Source organism: Leptonotus elevatus, chromosome 4, assembly GCF_054856555.1.
Source record: "Leptonotus elevatus isolate MCC_2025b chromosome 4, RoL_Lele_1.0, whole genome shotgun sequence".
NCBI lineage: Eukaryota > Metazoa > Chordata > Actinopteri > Syngnathiformes > Syngnathidae > Leptonotus > Leptonotus elevatus.
In genome coordinates this window covers 21,196,065-21,218,360 of record NC_141242.1, presented here as the reverse complement: position 1 = coordinate 21,218,360, position 22,296 = coordinate 21,196,065, and the positions used below count along the sequence as shown (strand labels likewise).

The 22,296-nt window shown below is 38.9% G+C and overlaps 3 protein-coding genes across 5 annotated transcripts in view; 1 reads left to right on the top strand and 2 right to left on the bottom strand.

Annotated features, from left to right (window-relative positions):
* The window catches only part of edc4 (enhancer of mRNA decapping 4), a 38,006-nt gene extending 34,645 nt beyond the window's left edge, over window positions 1-3,361 (bottom strand). For both annotated transcript variants that reach the window (XM_086073869.1, XM_086073870.1), the window contains exons 1-3: window positions 3,159-3,361; window positions 554-710; window positions 270-381 (exon numbers count right to left, since the gene is read on the bottom strand). In XM_086073869.1, coding sequence (XP_085929995.1) covers window positions 270-381; window positions 554-710; window positions 3,159-3,243 — 354 coding nt within the window. In that variant the 5' untranslated portion in view covers window positions 3,244-3,361. The remainder of the gene's footprint in view (window positions 1-269; window positions 382-553; window positions 711-3,158) is intronic.
* Window positions 3,362-4,273: 912 nt separating this feature from the next.
* nutf2 (nuclear transport factor 2) lies at window positions 4,274-12,764 on the bottom strand. 2 transcript variants are annotated; one of them, XM_086074640.1, is made up of 5 exons: window positions 12,700-12,764; window positions 11,336-11,448; window positions 10,701-10,772; window positions 7,509-7,607; window positions 4,274-4,982 (listed from the first exon to the last, which is right to left on the bottom strand). In XM_086074640.1, exons 2-5 carry the CDS (start codon window positions 11,435-11,437, stop codon window positions 4,869-4,871), a joined length of 387 nt encoding a protein of 128 aa, XP_085930766.1. In that variant the 5' UTR covers window positions 11,438-11,448; window positions 12,700-12,764; the 3' UTR covers window positions 4,274-4,868. The 2 variants fall into 2 exon arrangements, with proteins under 2 accessions (XP_085930766.1, XP_085930768.1); XM_086074642.1 differs by lacking the exon at window positions 12,700-12,764 and adding an exon at window positions 12,474-12,579.
* A 4,648-nt stretch (window positions 12,765-17,412) lies between these two features.
* Window positions 17,413-22,296, top strand: part of ranbp10 (RAN binding protein 10) — a 30,654-nt gene continuing 25,770 nt past the window's right edge. The window contains exon 1 of the mRNA XM_086074466.1: window positions 17,413-17,759. Coding sequence (XP_085930592.1) covers window positions 17,561-17,759 — 199 coding nt within the window. The 5' untranslated portion in view covers window positions 17,413-17,560. The remainder of the gene's footprint in view (window positions 17,760-22,296) is intronic.

Genomic DNA, 22,296 nt, shown 5'->3' with positions numbered 1-22,296 from the left:
TACCAGAGTAATCAATTAAATAATGGATAATAATTCTCCTTCAATGCTAAATTCTCCTTACCATTTAAAAAAAATCCTTCTCTTGAGACATTGGGAAGGTTTATGTTTATCTTCTCAGGATAGACATGCGGGAGGTACTTAAAACCAAATTTTGAGGAGTTGTTGACACAAAAAAATGTGAACATGGTCCATATACAACATTGACCTATGTACAGTTGAAGCCAGAAGTTCACATACACTTTGCAAAAACACACACTTCAAAATCTTACCATGTTACTACCTCGGGCCTTGCTATTGGTGCTTGATTCCTGACTCGCCACAATCTCCACATTGTCCGAGGTGATGGGGATACAGGTCGAATGATCATCACCAGAAAGATGACTGAAATTGGAGCAGTCATTGAAATAAAATTATGTCATCTGGAACTCAAGACAACAACAAAATACAGTACTTAACAGTTTTAGTGTTAAAAATGCAGGAATGGAAGGAAATTAAAATAATTGGATACTAATTGTTCAAGAGGCAAAACTGAATAATTGTGAAAAAAACAAACATTATCTGGATTTCTTGAGCAACGCTGTTAACTGTGGAGATAGGTCTGGTCGAGTCTGATGTCAAATCGCCACCTCCAAGAAAACCAGCTACTCCTAATAGCCCGTTCAGCTCTCCATTAAAGGACAACCGTCTTTGACCATCACCTGATTCTGCATCTGAGGAATAAAATGCATTTCTCTAAGGTGGTGGGTTTGATTAGGACTGAAAAAAGGGGTCAAACACATGTCTACGTAACACAAAATTACAATTATTCATCCTCAAATAGAAATGCATAGTTGTCGTAGATGAACACACTGTCCATCAACAATAATATTGTGTACCATAAAAGCTTTTAAGCAAAACTGGATAGTTTTACTTCAAAGTCACCAAAACAAAAGTTGTGCAACATTTAGGCCAATTCCTTTGTTTTTACTGTACATTGACAACAGCTGTCTTTGAACAATATCAATAGTTTTTGTTTGTTTGTTTTTTACTGGAATTGCTGGGCTATTTAGCATAACTGAACAGAAAACGCACTGACCGAAGTGGTGAGTAGGGCTGCCAAGATCAGTCGACTAGCCAGTCACATTGTGCTGATCGCTTTTATATTTTTTTACAAGTTTAGTGGGCAAGATTTTTTTTTAACATTATTATTAGCCATGTATGTATTGTGTACAATGATTGTCAATGAACAAGTTGTGTCCAGTTCCTCCCACCAAGACATGGGAAGATGGAGGTGGGTGTGGCCATTTTGCTTAGTAGAAAGGGGCATTTTGAGTAGTTATTTAACTGCTTTCTCCTAAACAAATTGATTAAACTGAAAATTAAAAAAAGCTAATATCATTTTCCTGTTAAAAAAAATGCAGGGAAAGTGTTTCAGTGGAAAATGGCTCATCCTGGCTGGATGGTCAATTTAACATATAGCGTCTAGACGGTGATTCTTAACCATTGCGAGTAGTGATACACAGAATATTCCGCCACCGAAAATTTTCGATTTTTTGCCATTTTCGGCATTCGGCCAAAATAGGATGTTGTGGTGAGGCAAGCAAAACAAAAACAAAAAACGCTGCAAGCAAGTGTCTGTTTGAATTAAACACCAAACACGGGAGTGAGTGTCCGCCCACCTTTTTTAGGTAGGACCAAATTGATAATGCGAAGAACTCCCGTGAGTGAATCACAATTATCAATCTGGTTACACTGCCTCGTTTGTTAAAAAAAACACATCCACATAAACGCACACAAAAACTGAGAAGTTGATTCCGGAATTCTTTGCTTGTTGGACATCTTATTGGGTGTCAGTGTTTACACATAAATGTCATTGATGACCACATTGTATCATGTTATTGGATAATGATTTAATAAAGCTTAACTACATTTAATTACATTACATTTAGTTTTTAAATACGAACGAGGGCTGGGCGACATGGCCCAAAATTGATATGTCGGTACTCTACAGTGTAAAATGGTGCAAACAAAAAATATTTTGTCTTCTTTCCCGTATTTGAGGATTGACCGGTCGATGGCCGCACGCGCTGACACTCCTAATACTCAGTCTTTATAAAAACCTCAGTCTGAGACTAAGCTAAAGACTAAAAACTCTATGACTAGTCTTTAGATGTGAGCTAGTGTGAGATGGTAGTCTTCTAAGAGTCTTTTCAAAGGCTTTTGGTGTAAACCCAGCATTAAATGTATTAATTGTACATGAAAATAATGAAGTTATCAAGTTAATTCTAACAAAATGTTAACTTTTTACTGCTAAAATGGCTCAATTAGTCAAGTATCCCTTTAATAGTGTTGTGTGTCTCGTGTTGTTCCTTTGTTTGAACGCTATTACTTGAGACTTGATAGTTATGGGCGCAGTTTCAATTTGCATAAGCTCCCGCGCAGCCACCGCATTTCTGTTCTCAGTTTTCTCTTTTTTTTAATGATGTGAGCTGGAGTAAGCTGGAGTGATAAGACATGGAAGCTTTGTATCTAGTATCTCAAACAGGGGATTTACTCGTGTCGTGTCCTGTCTTGTGTCCGTCCGTGTCTGATACCCAACGTGCTTTGCACCGAAGCAAACAAATCATGCGTGTATTTTGACAATAACGTAATGTAATCTAGTTCTACTTACGTCACTACAATGTACGTATTTATATTTTGCAAATTGACACGTTTAAGTTCCATCCTCACAACACGCTCCAATTTAGCCTATAGCACCAGTGCAGCAGCAAAACACAAATTAAACTCGCTATCATTTCATTCACTTTATCTACAGGTATGATAAAGTGCTTTAAACAAGGCGTGTAGTCAATAAACAAAGTGATAGTTTTGACATGCACATTTTCCTTGTCAAGCAAATAACTTGGCAGAAATGTAGAATGGATGCTAACTTCCGTCTTAGCTAATGCCAGAAACAAGACGATTACGGCGCGCATTGTGAGACCAACGTCTCCAATTAATTAAAGACAGTTGCGCGAAATTGTTTCAATCTGCCATATTGTTAATTTGACAACCAAGTTGTCATTGTTCGAAAATAAGCAAGAATTCCATCAACTCGGCATCGGTCTGGTTAGCTAGCTTTCCATTAGCTTCTGCGGCCTAGACTAACGCCTCCACTTTGCATTCACGGTCAAACTCACCAGTACTGTTACCATGACGGTCGAGCTTCAGTATGTCCCGGAGATGCTTTGTCGCACCCTCATCAATACTAGCGTTGAACGCCATGGCTGAGAGAATGGGCAAACTAACGTGATATAATCAGGGGGTGAGGAAGATTTTTGGATTGAAGTGACGCTGTCACTTCGTTCACCCGGAGCAACCGTCTAAACTTCCGGTGTGTCCGATTTACGATCCGACTCCTATCGGCACATAGTCAGAGGTGTTCCTACCTGTCCGTACTCAGAAAATAAAACGTTTCTTGACTGCACCACAAATTCTGTATCGCAACGGGCGCAGATAGAAAGACCTAGAGAAGAGGGGTGGGTTGAATTTTATAGTGGAAATCAGTAGAAAAACAAAGTCAGTCACTGGATAACATTGACAGTAGATGGCGCCATATTGTTGTCTTTTTGCAACGCACCACAATTGGATTTATTATTTCCAAAATTTACCTCGTTAAGACTTACGTCGTAAAATATATTTTGATATCTTGCAAAAGAAACCTCAATATATATACTTCAGGTTCATCTTAAATTGTCTGCCTGGAAATAGGATAAAGGCACTTAAAAAACAGTAGACTATCCCCCATTTAAATAAATGGCTCCAAAATTAGATTTGAGTAAATTAAAATTTCAAATTTTAATTTACTAAAATCTAGTTTTGGAGCCATTGGATCAAATTTTAAATTTGATCACATAGCTATAGTACTACCTCAGGCGTCTTCGTTTGGGATTTTTCGAGAAATGATGTGTCGACACGGATTGTCCTGGATAAATGGAACAGTTATAGCCACGCAACCAACCATATTTCCCGATATCCAATTAAAAAGGCCAGTCAAGTCATTTTGTTTGTTTTTATAACTAACGCCATACAATTGTTTCCATAATTGTAGTGAACATAACATGTAAACAGTAAATGCAAAAAGTATGTTAACTTCTGATTTTATAATTGTTCAAACCTCTTGAATCTTGGACCACCGCTCTTTCCAAAACCTTTAGTTCAGCAGTATTCCTGTGTGAATCCTGAGGTTTAATCTTCCCACACAAGTTTGCCAAAGTGCTGTGGAACATCGAGAGACAGAGACAAGTCCACAGCATTATGAAAAAAAAGTCTGGGTTTTATTGTGAATTTTGGCTTTTGTCCATGTAAATTGCCCAACATTTATGTGTAATAAAACAAGACAGTTGGAAGGGGAAATGTAGAATAGCACAGCAAACTCGAACACTGTCTTAAATGAGTCTTTGGTGGCATGACAATGCAAACCTGGCATGGAGCGTTGTATAAAGGCCTTGAAAAAAGAAAAATGAAAAAAGAAAGGCTAGAGTGACTCGAATGGCATCTAAATCCAACGCGATGCTGAACTGAACTGAGCCAAGCTTTATCTAAAACTAGATGAACAAAATCAAACGGAACAGAGTAGAATGAACTAGAGGTGTGAAGCAAAGTGAGCGTCTTGGATGGCGTCTGATTGGTTGGCCGATGTCAGCGGAGAAATATAAGAGTTGCATTTGTACTGTCTGGATTGGGCTCAGTGATTGACAATTAGATTCCGGTGTTCACATGCTTGTCAAACAAACAAAAGCAGACAGCAGTGGGGGGGAGCATGAGTTTTCTTCCATCTCGCCGAGGCCAACTCTTTCCTCCCCTACACCACTATGGCTTGCCCATGCCCACCAGAGTAGAAGAATTGTTTAGGCAAAGTTGTGAAGAGCCAGCCTGAACATTTCGTTGGTGCACACCCAAGCACTATTTATTTCCTTCAGCAGGAAAATCTGATGAAAACCCATGATTTGATCGTTGTCAGCCTGCAATCACAAATAGCTGTTTAGACAGCACATCACTTCCATCAAATACGCTTTCACTCATAAATGTAGCTGAAAAAAAAGTCCAGTCAATTTGTTTTGTGACAATAAGGGTTGCAACAACAATAAAAATCGATAATTGAAATAATTCAAAGCAATACATTTTGTTATTGATTTGTTGTGTCGCGCAATTATTTCATCACTTGTAACCTGCTCTCTGACATATACAATAAATATGACATTTGAATGATGTATGCATTGTTGATTAATGACTGGATCCGGTCATTTCTGATACTTCCCCAAAGCAACGCAATGCAAATGCTTCCTTTACGGTAAAAACAAACAGTGGATTGTATTGCTTTTGCCTGTGACTATCAAATAAACCATATAGATTGTTATAGTAGTTAAACGACATCTCGTCACATTTTGAAATGAAAATAATCCTCAAAAATCGAATTACAACAATCCAGAGTCCAATGCTTTTCAATGAGCGGAGACATTTCTTTCACCCAATTGACCACCATTTTGGCTTGTGACGTCGGAATTGTCAATATAGTGCACTAATATAGGGTCACGGCAAAAGAAAAAATGTAGTGCACTTAACATTACCCACAACGCACTTTGAAAAGGAATCAACATCAATAGTCACCCAACCCTATCCCTGTGTCCAAATTCACAAAGCTGGGTCCTCCGAAGGCCAATTTTGTCGGCTGCATGATGTCACTCCCAACGAACTCGACAGCACGCATTGACTTACATATGAATGGACTGTCAATGCTGCTTGTGAGTAGCGCATTGACCGACAGTCCATTCAGGGCTGTGTCCGAATGTGCACCCTACTCCCTATATAGTGCCCTATTAAGGGGTCACGCCATATTGTAGTGGCGTCCGAATGTCCAGGGAGCGAAAATGTAGTGCACTCAAAATTACCCACATTGCACTCTGAAAAGTAGTGAACATCGACGCTCACTCAACCGGGTTGATAGAGACCAGTAAGACCACAATGCATTGCAAGTAAAAAACATTGTGAGTAAATTAAAAAAACAAAAAAAAACAATAACGAGCGACAGCGCAAGCGCGAAAATCAGAACGATGCATTCAATATATACTAAGCAAATAATTTGTTTTATTGAAATATGTACAACAAAGGAAATAAAGTACAGTTCTAAAACATTTTCATTCACAATAGTCAGAGATATGCGCCGGTGCGTCAGGACAGGTACAGGATATGTGACGACGAGCAATTAGTAAGCTGGCTGTCTGAATCGCCAAACAGAAAAAGGGCACTATATAAATGTAAATACTGTACTTTACTCGCAGTAAAAACAACAACAACAACAACAACTACTGTATGCTCCCAGTTAGGCTAATGGCGGCTGTGCAACACCCCCCCCCCAAAATTCAAAAAAACAATCATCACTTGTCTGCACAGCACGCCCCCCCAAAAAATTCAGCCTTTGGGGAATCCAGCCTTGTGAATTTGACATGCGCATCAAGTCGTCCATCTTTGATCGATAACTACGGCAACAACACTAGAACAAAACATTTAAGTGATGCCTGCACAATTGAAGGAGACACAGATCGTGCCTTAGTACCCTTGTTTGCCACTGCATTCAACGGGAAGTACTCATTTTCAATCAAAAATACATACTATTCATGCTGATGCGAGACAAGCAAACTTGCTCTCAGTGTAATTATATGTGTTACAAGTGACAAGAATTTTTTTTATTTTGAAGATATAGAAATCAATTAACTTTTATTTTAAACCACTCATTGTTTATTGTCAGTACCAAATTAGTACATTTTTTGGGGGGGGGGGAGTATGATTTCGACATTTATTGATATATGATTACATTGTTTTTGGTATAGATTTTTGGGAGGACAAAATGTTCTCATAGTGTATAATGTCTACATAAAGTTTGGAAAATGGCGTTACATGAACTTGACTCCTTGGAAGAAAAAGAAAAAGCGCATGAGATGAGTCAAGTTTTGAAATTGCTTTTAAGGAGTGCCACTCTCTGCAGTGGTGGAGTTAATATGCCTTGCAATGACAACGAGAGTGCCAATGGAATCTACTGTAATGGATGTGCAATTACACCATATTCGAGTAATTAAAAAATTAAATACAAGTTTCCTGGGCTCACACACACCCCTCCTGGCATCGCTCCCTTGTATGAGAAGAACTGGATTATGGGCAAGCCTGGAAATCTTGATGCGGCAGTTGAGACTGACAAGTCAGACAGTTTAGTGACAGACGATCAAAAAAACTTTTTTTTTAAGCAGATATTGTAGAGCAAATGTTTTTATTTTTGTGTGGCTTATTGTAATTTGAGCTAAACATTTACTTTTTTTATTTATTACTTCAAGAGCTCAGGTATGTTCCTGAAAAAAAAAAGTTTTATCATTTCATCAATTGAAAATAGAATTGACAGATCAGTCAATTAATGAAATAATCGTTAGTTGCAGCCCTCATGACAATCTTATTTAAAACACAGGTACAGATCATTTTGCATTTGTAGCTTTACTTACTTTTAGCTGTCCTACAACCATACTCAGGATGCAGCTGTCTCTGGTTGGCTGGTGGTCATGTGCTGTTATAGTATGCCCTATTTTTTTGATGCCCAGATTCTGTCTCACATACACACAAACACAAGAAAAGTTAAAGGGATAAGATCACAGTATTTTAAGCCCCTTCCACAGTTAACTATAGGCATATAATGATGATTTTTCTAATGTGGAAGTAAAACCCCCGGTTCAGTAAAACCCCATTTCTCCCCGTGTGGTTGCCGCATCCGAGCCGGCTGCTGCTGGAGCGCTGCGTTTGAGCACTCCTCTGAATGGCCACGCAAGCCATCTATTCTTCAATAAACATTTGAAACAAAACGGCTCCTTGCCGCAAGAAATCGTAGTGGCGGAGGGGAGGAAAGGGAAAAAGAGAGACGAAAGAAGAAGAAATAGGGAAAAAACAACAACCTTGAGTGGGTCGCGAACCAGGAAACCTGCTGCTTACAGGGCGAGCGCGCTAACCACTACAGCTTTTGTAGTTTACACAAGTGTCAGCCAGAACCTTACTGGGATTTTAAGACGGCCAATTGCCATTGCACTTTGGCATTGCAAATGTGAAGGATAATTGTTTGCTTTGTTTGGACAGAATGTTTACTGATAAAGGCTACTTTTGTCACTATCCTGCGAGCATGGAGGTCTCAGAGAAAGTGGGCATGCGTTTAGTCCGCAGAGGCGGTGTGGGGGTGGGTCCACACCTAATGAAAATAAAGTGAGCACCCGCTCGTTTTCTCAGGTTGGGAGAGGCTGGTGCTTGGAGAGCAGAATGACCTAGAATTTCTCATAGAGGGGCGAAAGGAGGAAAACACCATTTTGGTGATGTTTTTGGTGAGCAATTAGCATTTCAACATGGCTAAAAGCTCCCCAAAAAAAGATTTTTCACATTACTGTCCCTTTAATACACCATACAGTTGAGATGCATGTTGCTAAGATAGATACATTTGCTTTGAGAGCTTGATCTACATTGCAATTTTTGCAGCTTTTTGAGATGAACGTTAAGACGCACAGCACAACATGAAATGGGTAATTATTAATTCAGTTATGGCTGCATTCTGCAATGAAACATAGGGGTGTTAAAAAAAATTATCGATTGGGCAATATATCGCAATATTACAGCGCGCAATTCTTGAATCGATTCGATATGCATCCGAATCGATGTTTAAATAAATGTTTTGATGGAAATATTCAACAAAACGTCTTACTTAGGGTTCACACGTTAAGCATGGAAGAATGTTATGTTAATGGAGCATTAACAGCTTTAATATTTTATTTCAATGATGTTCAAGCATAAAACAGATTGCAACAGATTGTTAAAATATAAGCCTGAATTTTCAGACAAACAAAACAAATTTTCATACAAATCTTACACTGCACATGCACGTGTTTACTGATTAATATTTTCTAAATTTGAGTTAAAAAAATAAAATAAAATATCGCAATAATCAACTTATAGATTTGTATCGGGATTAATCGATATCGATTCGAATCGTGATCTATGAATTGTGATACGGATCGAATTGCCAGGTACTAGGCAATTCACACCCCTAAATCATACATTTAAGTTAGGACTGAATGAATGAATTGTGTCACCAGTTCATGGCCAGCTCAGGTTGTTGTCATGGTGATAGTGAGGCAAAATCTAGCCATTGCAAAAGTGGTGTTTATGCATATTGAACAGAAATGAAAGGAGAAATTGCTTTGTGTGCTCGTTTGTGGCTAGGGAAAATAGGCCAAGTTTGGTAACAAAAGTAGAATCGATGACTGAAAGAAAAGAGTTCAGTAGCCTCGATTCAACTTCTGAAAATTACCATACAAGGGTAGCAGTAGCTTTGTGAATTTCTACTTGAACCCTATAGAAATGTTTTCCTTTGTATTGTACCGTATTTGCTGCTAATTGTGTATGTAGATGCAGTGATATTCACATCATTCTATCACCTTCCTGAAATGGCTAAAGTCATTTTTTTCAGAAATCACTAAAACCAAATGCTCAATATATTTCATTAATTAAAAATCACTGCTTGCAATTAGTGGTGCTACGATCAATTGGCCAATTTCCGTAGAAAAGTACACAATGGCATGTTGATCAGTTCCTTTCATTGCTGATCACAAAAAACAGATCAGCTCATACTTTGCAGCCTGCGACCAACTTAGAGACCAGCCTGTGTGCATTGTTGCATCCCCATTTCCTTAACACTGCACATTATAGACCAATCCAGTAACTGAATCATAATATATGATTATATACACTACTCACAAAAAAGTTAGGGATATTTGGCTTTCCGGTAAAATTTATGGAAAATGTAAAAAGTTCAACTACAGTGATATCATATCATGAAAGTAAGACATGTAAGTAGAAGGATCCACTAGTGATTTCCTCATTTCAAACAATTCATTGAAACAAAACATTTTCAGCTTCTCAATAACTCGTCATGTGCCCTGGCCTTGAGCATCAATTACAGCTTGACAACGACGTCTCATGCTGTTCATAAGACGACTCATTGTCTGCTGAGGCATGACATGCCACTCTTCTTGAAGGGCAGACCCTCAGGTCATTGAGATTCTGGGGTGCAGAGTTTCAAGCCTCTACACAGCTACTCAGATCCCACAGGTTTTCAATAGGATTCAGGTCTAGAGAAAGTACATGCCATTCCATTTGAGGTACATCGGTCTCCAATAGCCGTTCCCTGATGATGCGACCTTGATGAGCTGGAGCATTGCCATTTGTGCATTTTTGCCGTTAAGATCCTCGTTAGAGAACAGCAAATTGTGCAAAAAGTACTGAAACATTAACAGATGGACATGTGCATACAAAACCTTAGATAAGGTTTACATTAAGTTCACCTGTAAATGTTTGAATGCATTTTAGGCTCTACCTGAAATTTTACCTGAATGCCAAATATCCCTAACTTTTTGTGAGCAGTGTATATGCAGTTTTTTGACATAATGTCCTGTTTTTGTGTAATAAAAGGGTGGAACTTTGGCAATTTTAACAGAGGTGGTCAGTATCTTAAAATAATGAAGGCAAAAAAAGTGTCTAAAAATGACAAATTTTAAAAAATTTAGCAAGGTAACAATACTGTGGCATGTTCCTATAGCTTAGGTTAACTGTCAGCAATCAATATCAGCAGGCATGCAAGCATTATAGTCAGATCAACTTACAAGGAGTTTCTTGGTAATTGCATCTTTTCCGCAGATTTTTTCCCCTTCCCAGGTTAATAACGACTCTGCAATCTGTGTGGCAGACAAACAACAGTTTAAGTGGGAGTTTATAAATTATAACCATATACACATTTGCAGGGGTGGGCATCGTCATTGACTGGAATTGATGAAAGTGCCTACCTTCAGCACTTTCAGCGAATGCTTGATAATACGAAGCCTCACAAAAATACACAAATTGAGAAGGACCGTGTGTACTCACCGCGATCGACAGAAGTAATCCTGCTTCACTCAGTGCTCAAACTGTGCATTTTTTCAAGGCTTCTTATTATCAAGCATTCACTGAAAGTGCTGAAGCACACGCCAAAAGGTGGGCACTTCCATCAATCATCAATTCCAGTTAATGACGATGCCCACCTCTGTACATTTGTGAGTTGACAGCCCCGGTAAAATTATTGGTTTGAATGTTTTTAAGAACAAAAATATCTATTAAAATCACTGTACAATGTATTAAATAAAATGAAATCCTGCCAACTTTTGATTTTATTACGGCACTATTTTTAGGAGTCTTCTTTTGCACATAAAAAACAGCATGGTTTAAAGTTGAAAGTTCCATATAAATCCAAAATTGCACTCACATACAGATCAGCCAGTTTTGCTCTGTCACTTTGAAATAACTGGTAATAGTGTTGCACGAAACTAGTGCCTATCTGCTCCCACAAAGGCGGCGAGTCCTGCATCCTGAATAGCACTGCATAGGGGACATAGAGAGAAATAAAAAGGATCACAATGAGGTCATGTGACCTGTATACTGACGTGTGTTCAACTTTAGATACGATTTCAAATGGCACCCATCATTCAGCCATCCTGGTACACGAGTCAAAAAATTAACTGGCCTGTTTCGGTGATTTGAATACATGACCAATAAATGATGTTACCAGAGTTGACATTTCATGGTGGCCCGATGGCATGTTCTTTTCTGTGTTTGAACTCGTTTTATATCAAATGGATCAGCCTCAACATACCCACTGGAAGATCTAATGATATAATAATAATAAATATAAAAACTTGCATTAAAAAAAAAAAACGCTACTGGATATAATGATGTTTGGGGGCGGGGCTTTGTCACTGCTACACAGATTTCTGACGGGGCTTTAGCACCCCCTGGCCCCAGTATTGCGCCGCGCCTGGTCATAATGGTGTGACCTGGCCTAAATAATTGCGCCTTGCTTAGGGGAAAAGACCAGAATGATTGCATTGTTCATTGAACAACATTTCATCTATGGCGGTCAATGTGTTTAAAGTTATGAAAGATTACGACGCTAAAGTAACTTGATAAACGAGTCTGGGTGACACATCAGGGCATTTCGTTAGGTTAGCACGCGGGACATCCAGCCGTCTACTTGTATGACACTTTCACTTTACCGCTTTCGAGCATTTTTGAGGGGATACGCTAGTGGGCATGATAGTTGAACACAAGGCTCAATAAAACGTAGTTTAACACACAAGGCTCAATAAAACGTAGTTTAACAAGGTCTTCTCCTCTCACTCAACAGGTCAGTAAGGGCGACGGATGGCCAAGTTATTTTTAACGTTCATGGCAGACATGCCTGCCTGCTTAGCTATGGCTTCTTCGCATTTAGCTGGTGAGCCACCCCGCCAACGGTGGTGCGCGCTATTTTAGCATTAACACATTATAGCGAGTTTCATGCCTTCCAGCACCTTTAAATTCCAGGTAACACTGTATCCCTACAGCTAAGTGAGTAGTTTACTGACCCTTTCAACGGTTGCTAAACTACTATGTCCCAAAGTGTTAATATCTTCACTGGGCTAGCACACAGCACTACAGCCCCGGCTAGCTAACCGATATAGGCGTGCCCAACTCAACCAGGAAACTATCACAAATCGATTCACTGGGAGGTCAAACAATAGTTACTATTTTTTGACAGATTTAGCTTGATTATTTAAAACATGTTTAATTTAAATAAACAACAATCCTTACCTCCTAAACCCGGACCGGGTACAGATGACACAGTGCGACGTTTACGTACGCGATACGTACTAAAGGTTTCCGTCACTTAGCCTGGTGGATTGTGGGTATTGTAGTATTTAAAACGAACAACAGTGATCATTGTAAAGTGCCAACAAAAATACACACAAGATCGGATATTATGAACATAAGCAAAATAGAGCAATCCCATCTATCTATTTTTATACCGCTCCACTCTGGGGTCACATTACATCACTTTGGTCCTATGGTTTTGACCCCACCAGTTTGTCACCAGCGCCAACAGGTCAGCAGCAGAGATCTACTCCATTGTGTGAGCATCTTCAGTGGGGGGTGAAGGGTCATTAAAAAAGCCCAAAAGATTGTCAGTTGTCACTTTACTGGCAGAACTGCACAAATCTCAATGATGAATGTGTGATTTGGTGTCTTTCTGTTCTTTATGTCTCGATTAGCCTTTTTATGCTTTATTTTGCAGATGGATGGGCAATTTAAATTCCATTGAACATGTTAATGACAGTCAAGCTGTTCTACTCTATTATTCTGTTCAAGGTCATGAGATGCTGGAGCATATTCCATCTGACTGGTTGCCAGTCACAGGGAGCATATGAAGACAGAAAACCTGATACACGCTCACATTCACATCATCAGTGAGTTGGGACTTAACCCACTCTACATGTATAGGTACCAGATGCGTTCGCCAGCCACCACTACGCCATCCGTGACCAATTAGAGTAACTGGTTTAAGAAATTGGCCTATAACAATTGAAAAGAGTAACAATATGTTTTTGAACAAGAAGTTCCTGCCTCACCTTTTGGTACCATGCAGCCAGATATGCACAATTCATAGTAATAATGTAGCACCATGTGGTATATGTTTATTATATATTTTGCAAGCATATGTATTTACAGTGTATTTATAATACAAGAAATCTGTAAACAATGTGTTCTAAAGAAAATCAGCAGATAACGACATGTTACTGCATTTAAATAAGAAAAAAACATTGAACACTTTGAATACAGTACTACAAATCTTATCCAATTGTCATCTTATAGTCCTGCTTTAGATCAGTGGTTCTTAATTTGGGTTCGATTAAACACAAGGTGTTCGGCAGAGGTCAAGACACACACCCGACTCAAATGATTTGTGATGATATGCCCCGCTTGGCCATCATTGGCTACAGGTGATCACACTACATTGCTTGGCGTATCCGTGCTGTAGGGAATTTGGTGTACTCAGTAGTCGACATTTGACTGTTGTGATGGTACGTTGTGTGATTTATATATTTTTTGTAATCTCTTCATTCTAGCTATGTCGAGCAATAAACGTAAGTGGTTGGACGAATATGTGCAATATGAATTCACATGTATAACAGAACGTATGGTGTTCCACAGGGTTAAATTCTGAGGCATTTACTGTTTTCATTGTACCTGCTTCCCTGGGTTCCATCTTAACTCATTCACGCTTAGCCATTTTCACTGAAGCAGCCCCCTTCGCTCCCGGCTGTTCTTGTGTTCTATTGCGGTTTTTAAAAAATTATAATAAATACATGCAACCTATCAAAAGAAAGATTAGAGTCTCTTCTTTCATCAGGAAAAAAAAAGTATATTTGATCTGTTTCCGTTTTGCAGCAATTAGCATTAGTATATAGCTAAGTTTCATCATTATTCACAAATCTGTTTCCAACAGTGGGGGATACAACTTGTTGCAACATGGCCCTGCTTGATTTTGTATACTCTGCTGCCACTTGTTGGCCGTTTTTGTAATAACACCATTGTTTCATGCATTCCCTTCAGTTCAGAGGCTGCATCAAAGCCTTCTTCTATATGCTATATTATAAAAAACAAAACAAAAAAACCCGTATAAATACATCTTTGAGAGCATGGTAATATTTAAAATATAACGTTTTCATATGTTTTGGGGAGCAAATGAGTTAAGACAACAGTGATGGTTGCTTTAAAGTGCTCTATAGGATATAGAGTTGACTTGAGTGATGGGAGTCCTAACTGTATGATTTGCAATGCCAAGTTGTGCAGTTCTAGTCCAGCACAGCTAACTAACTACTAACTAGCAAAAGGAAAGGAACACTTCCTTAAGCTGCATGGAGATGGGGAGTACAAGAACACTTTCTGAATTCAAGGTCAAGAGAGCCAGATTCAATTAGCTTTTTCATCTGAGTCCCCATGGTCATTTTTGTTCACTGATATGTATGTCTTGAATTTGAAATAATAATAATCACATTCTATTATCAAGAAGAGTTCAGTGAATGTGCATCGGAAATTGGTGGGGTTTGGTACCTCCAACAAGATTAAGATGTTAAAAACTGAAAAACACAACAACTATATGGATTCATTGCTTCACTCGATTCTACACATCACTGAAAGTATTTCACCTTAGTGCAATGCTTTTAAAAAGGTTATTATAAAATTGTTGAATACCGGTATGCCTAACTGGTCAACATTGTGAACCTAGTTTCCAGATTGGGTATACACCACGGATGTCTAAATTTTTTCTTCCTCCAAGGGTTAAAAACTGAAAAATTGAAGGACTTGGTGGACCACTTTGATATACGTATACGTTTGTGTATGAAACATGCTAAAACCAATCTAATGGTAATATTAAGAAAAAACGTAGCAATTGTTGTTCGTGTGATATTTTTTCAAATTTAACATTTGAACTTTTTTCCCATGACATTACTTGTTAGCATAACTGCTTGTCATTTTCTTTTTGACAAGGCTCTTGACATCCAGCATTTCTTTAAACTACGGTGTTGTAAAACGAGTTTTAAGCTGTGTCCCTGACCTTCAGCGTTTGAGCAGGGCAACTTGCTCACTCCTCAAGTGACCGTAATCAGCCTGCAATTTCTCCAACTGCATAGTACACACTACAAAAACAAAGCTAAGATGACCTCACATTATTCATGGGAAAAGTGGCTTCCATTTAATAATCAGTGCATACATGAGTGCTATCTGTCAGATATGTACAGTACACGTGCATTGAGCTGTTCTTGGGCTTTTGTCAGGCCTTGCCCACACACTTTTAGACTAAGTGTCAGTTCCATGGGGCCCATGGGTTCCCTTCAACAGTGTAAACACTCAAAATCATATGTACACATAAAATCATTTTTGCAACCTATCACTACTGCAGACAGACCCTTCACCAGTCACTATGAGTCAGTAGGCACTAACTATAATATACCCACCATTGGTCTTCCTTCACAGGGCACATCTTTATGTTAGAAAGCTGTGAGATCAGAATCATGTGAGCATCCCACTCCTGTCAAGAGATTATCCACCTGCAAATGTGTGGAATAGTATGTATTGGGTAATCATGAATTTATACCACTCTGAAAAACTTTCTTATTGCAATGTGATCTATACCTGTGGCCCACAGTAACTTGTTATATTTACGGATGAAGTTAGTATTTGGGGGGTAGTCCTAGTAAGTAAATATGACTCCCTCAAAAGTCACACATAGTGACATTTCAAATGACACATTTGAGACAATATATCACCACCTGAATGGACTTTTCTTTCTCCCTTATGGGGGCAATGTCTTCCTTCAGCTGCTGACAGACATTTTATAAATTGACTTATCAATTATAATATACTGAATGAAAATTTCAACAAACTTAAGAGACAAATAAGCAATGTAAAGCTTTTAGAACTACCGGTAACTTTTCAAACAGCTTTCACAATTCTGATAGGCAAACACACAGGCATCATGTTCCATTTGTTAATAATACTGTATGTATGCAGGACTTCTCGGTAGAATAAACATTAAACTGCTAATTCTGCTAATTCACACCCACTCACACCCCCCCCCCCCCTCACACACACACACACACACACGCACACGCACACGCACAAGCACGCGCGCGCACGCAGTCAATGTAAATCCATATTCCGGTCACTTGCCTTCACTTTTCAGTTGGCATCAGATGTAGAAGCACAAGTGTCATATATTAATTTGCCTGGTGCCATAGCGAATAAAAACAAAAAGATTTAACGGGACTTTGGACGTTCTTGGTCATTCCCAGTAATCGGGATTGTTCTGCGAACAACACCGCCAACATCATCACCATCACATCATCACCGGTTACCAAAGCAACCAAGAACAACAGAAAGACCCACAAATAGTAGGCCACAGCGCGCCTGATTAATTTCCAAAGTCTCACAAAAAAACGCAAACTTCATTTTTTTATAGAGAGAATGCACATGACGAATACTATACACCAATATAGACACCCAGTAAAGATTTCCAAAACGGCAACGAATATCGTAACATTTGTGTAAATTGAAAATAAAAATAACACCCCCAAAAATCACTTAGATCACTTGCTTCCGATCACTTTAAAACATGTTTACAATGGGATTACACGCCATATTAGTCTTTGCCTTTCTCTAATTGTGCACGTTATTGCGTCAACGTAAACAATGCATACGTTAGTAAAGATATAACACTTTACTTGATTAATATATATAATATGAGGAGCGAACTTTGAAGCGTAAATCTTTTTAAAAGTATGTACTGATCGTATTGGCCCATTTGATTGGGGAAAACTACATTTTCTTGGCACCTTGGTGACTGAAGGACCCCTCGGGGGTGCGGTAGCAAAGCAATGTAGTCTTTTCTGGAAACGTTTGCATAAAATAACGTAATTGAAAAACTACAATACCCACAGGGCACTGTTCCAGCCTACAGTGACCACATTCTGCTGCTTATCCGGGGATGTCACACCGCTGCTATTTTCTTCTCACAGTCCCTCTCACTTTCACCGTACAGTTCCAGTGAAGTGACACGGGGATTGCATAGAAAGACACGAACATTAAGACGCCAGGCAGATACAAGCCAAAAATGGCAGAGCTTGGTGCGGGGAGCCTGTCGTTGGGGGATCCAGTTTTTAATTACCAAGAACATGAGCTGAATGAACGACTCAAACGGCTTTACCCGGCCGTGAACGAGGAAGAGACCCCTTTACCCCGATCATGGAGTCCCAAGGATAAATACAGCTACATTGGGCTGTCACAGAACAACCTGAGGGTCCATTACAAAGGTTAGAGATTTGGTTTAACGCTGTGCGGAGTGCTAACGTTAGTCATACTGATGGAGTGTGTTCTCTCGTATTTGTCACGACGTTTATCTGTCTTTCTCTCTATAATTATGTTGACGGTGTGAGTGGAAAATCCAGTAGCTGCCTTTACTGCCCTTAGCCTTGCTTTGTTTCTCAGACTAGCAGAGAAATGCCTAAATGGTCAACTCACTCAACTCGACAACTCACCCAATAACAATACTGATATATGACCCTTCATCAACACGAATTTCTTTTCTTATTTACTTGCGTTGTTTTTGCAGTGACATGACATTGTATTTGGCGCACTGGGTAGTTTGTATTTCTGTGTCAGGGACCAAATGTGATGTACATTGGAGGCTCTTCTGGTATTTAGTCGCTAGCTAACAGCTATGACTTATGCAAGCACGGTTGTTAGCCTAATGGCTAACCAACGTTTCCGAATCTAGTTTTGACTTGTGACTAGAATGCTAGTGGGGAGCTAGGATGACAGGATAAACAGGCCACAAGATGGATACGAAACATACGTGTTAGTGTTAACCTTTAACACGACAGCATTGAGTTGAACGTTTTTTGTTGTTGACAACTAACATATTAAATATAATGTATCATAGGGGACAGTGTTTTCGTTCTTAAAAAAAATAAAAAAATAAAAAACCGCAAATTAGCTTAACGGTGTACCTCGTGAGACAAACGGCCCAATTCAGCCGAATCCGAATTTGTCTCGAGCACAACAGGCAACCAGGTCGTTTTCAACAGCTGCTAGAGGCCTCTGCGCATACATAAAGCCAAATGCAACGATCTTGTTGTCAACCTTATCGTCGACATTTGCCTAATCCAGAAAGTGTTTGTCCTGCACGAGCATCATTCGCCCATGCCGATGACAAGAATGTATGTTGTTTTTATTTCCTAGAGATAACAAAGTGCCATCTCTTTGAAGCCACGCTCAAAGATTTGCTTTCTGTTACTTTCTATTAGGTCAAACCGTCAAGAAAGGTGGCTTCTATTCATCTTATTTATACATTGAATTCAAGATGCTCTACTTATTACTCTGTTTCACAAATTACATACCTGGTGTGCCCTTCTGTTTGTGCATAGCAGCTAAAGGTCTTTCCATTTTGTCAAAATCTAGACTGACAGGCAGAGACAGATATAATCCACTGATTATATCATGCAGAATTTATCTGTTCAATTTGACAGAAGCATGGTCTGATTTATTACATCTCACACTTTAGTTAAAAGAAGCTTAGTATGTATATATTTTTTATATTGATGTATTCTGAGAATGATCTTGTTACCAATACTTTCCAACAATTTAATCTAGATAATGTTTACTTAAAACATGCCATGTCATGGTTGAGCTATTTGACTCTAAATGTGTATCAATGAAAAGTTCCTAAATTAATTTATTCTCTACTTGGGTTTGGGGTGATAGATTAATAGGTCATTTATAGACATTTCCTTGCTAGTTGATCCAGCTATTGCCCTAGTCCCTCACACTTGTGATTCGGATGCTATTTTGATCGAAGTCACAATTTTCTCTGTTAAAAGTGGCAGCAGTGCCGGAGGCCAGTGTATAAGATAAATAAGAACAACCTTTGAACTTTTGCTGCAACGCTAATCTAGCACAGTCACAGTAAAAACGTAGAGATTCATGTATTTACAGGAGCAAGTCCCGAAGGTTATATATATTTTTTATCCGATATCCAATGTCTCGTCGAACCATAAAACTTTTGTCTAGAAGGCATTTGGATTCTCCATGTAGGCAGCTGCAAATTTCAGTTAAACTTAAATGTATTGATTTTGGAGCAGGGGCTTCTTTCTTGGTCATCCGCACAGTCCGTAACAATGTAAGCAAACCCTCTTCACTGTGGACAGTGACATTGGTATTTCAGCAGTTTCCAATTCTGGGCCGTGTTGTTCCTGAATCTTTTAACCTTAAAAACAAAAAAATTAAAAATAAAAGAGGACAACCTCAAAATTCTTAAAATTGACCTCAAATCAACACATAGACACGAGCTTGGATGTGCCAACTGGACAATGATCCCAAACACGTCAACATTTGTTTGGTATCAATAAAAACTGCTTCTGGCATTGTCGTCTATAAATCCCCGATCTCATTCCTAGCCTGAGCATTAATGGACTGTGCCTAAAAGCTCGGCCTATGCCAGGTAACCAACTATTATAAATGAAGTCCACCGATTCTGCTAGCAAGAGTGGTCTAATATCAAACAAGAATTATACCAACCAGAAGCTTTGTTTTTTATTTGAAAAATTGTCTGGCCTAGGTGTAACTTGCCTAAGGATATTTAACCAAATGTTCATGGGCCTGTGTATGCATCTATGTCTGCATGTGTGTATAATTTTGGCCTTGTGTGGATTAAAAGGACACTGGGCTGAACATTGGCACTTGTATAATAGGTCTGTTTGTAAATGTTGTCATCTTAAAATTCACCCCCTAAAAATCTCTGCAGTGATTAAGTGTTGTTGTTTTTTTGTGACAACTTTTTGCACAAACTCTTAATGCCCCAAAATTGGGACTGTTTGATTTCCACATCAGCCAGACAACGGTTACGTCATGCAAGTAAGGAGGCTAGCACTGTAATATTATTTCCTGGCTTGGTTTGTCACACTGTTTTCTCGTATTGTCAGAAAATGGTGACCAATTGCCACCAAAATTCATTTACACATTCCTACTCTTGTAGACTCTTCAGCCTTGGAAAATATAAAAGTTATCAGCACATTTGGGATATTATTGACACAATGTGAGCTCCTATGAGCAAAGCCATTATCATCTCCACAAAATCAAAAGTTTGTACTAAACATTTTCACATTTTCACAGATTAAAGTGGACGAGTAGGAATGTGCAAATGAATTTTGGTGGAAATTGGTAATAGTTTAGTGATGCTGTAGTTTTGCTTGATGACATAGGCAGGCAGCAATTAGCCCCCCACAGCTAACAGTATAACACCACTGCCGCTGTCAGGACAGCAATTTGCGTTCAGCATAATTCATAAACACGGCCACGTGACGTCTTTTTTCTTTTCTTTTCGGGCATGTCACTTGACGTGTGCTATTTGCGCATAAGTGTCACATCATGAGGATGTTGCGTTCACATTAGAAGTCACATTTGTTTTTGTAATGTGAACGAGTTTCGGTACATAAAAACATCGGATTTAACAAAAAATACGAATTGGGCATAACACCCTGCAGTGTGAACGTAGCCAAAAATACTGTTGTATTGTATTGGTTACTTGGTATTCAGTGTTTCCCACAGATTTGCAATCTACTTGGGTGGGTAGACACCAGCGGGCGGGGGATGGTGGGTCTCAGTCCTGTTACTACTCTAACCTCACAATCCACAAAATAACGGCGAACTAACATTACATGCGGTTTACCTGGTCGCGACACGTTTTATTTATTTAAAAAATATATATTATTATTAAATTTTCTTGAAAACTTCTTGGGTGGTGGCCAGTTTACTTGGGTGGCCCACCCAAGTATTAACATGGTGTGGGAAACACTGTTGGTATGTATCAGTGAGTACTCGAGTTGTGTATGCATACTGGCATGGGTCTGAAAAAAAGTGGCATTGAACATCTCTACTAAAAATGTTAAGTTTTTAAGATCATGGAGTGGAGTGTGTGAAATTTGCTGATAATACTTATCAGCAAATTTCACTCACTGCATGTTGTGGGTATCGAGACTCGAGAGCAGAATTTGCAGTCAAATTGAATGCCTGACTACATTGCAGGCAAAAGACAGTGTAAATGTGAGAGTGAATGTTTTTTTTGTCTCAATATGTGCTCTGTAACTAACTGGCGACCAGTCCAGGATTTGTCTTCTATGCATTTATGACTATGACTGTGTACTACTAAACTTACTGTAATCAAGGCATGCACACATTATTATTAAAGTTTCAAAGAATAAATCAATTACAAAATTATGAAAATATTCACCGAGCACTGGTAATTCCACCAATGCACAACCACAATGTAGAATTGTATGTATTTTTTTTTATATAATGTCAGAAGTCCCCAAACTTTAGTGCCTCTGACCGTTTTCATGTGAATACATGTTTTGAAAGATTGGCATAGAAACAAAAAACAGCGGCAATTGGCTGGCCGACAATAAGTGACACCTAAACTCGATTCATGTCCCATCGAGTTATTTTTAGTCTTTTGGCCCCTATACCCTGGCATATGATGGTCATGTTTTTTATTTATTGTCATCACATCCTGTTTCTGACGGCATTGTTACGGTGATAAAAGCCTTTTAATCCGAAGTGTGGAGCTGAAGTTTATCAGCAAAAAAGCAAACAATTAAAATAGGTAGATTTACTAGTCGTCGTACATGCGTGAGTTGTTTTAAGTGTTTTTAATCTTGTACTAATGTACATGTTCTTTGTACGTAAGTGTAAGGTGTGTAAATACCCCCCCCCCCCCCCCCCATTTTCTTGTCAGAGATTTAACTGCTTCAAACGGAGACTGAGGGCTTAACAATATGGCCTGGAATTCTTATC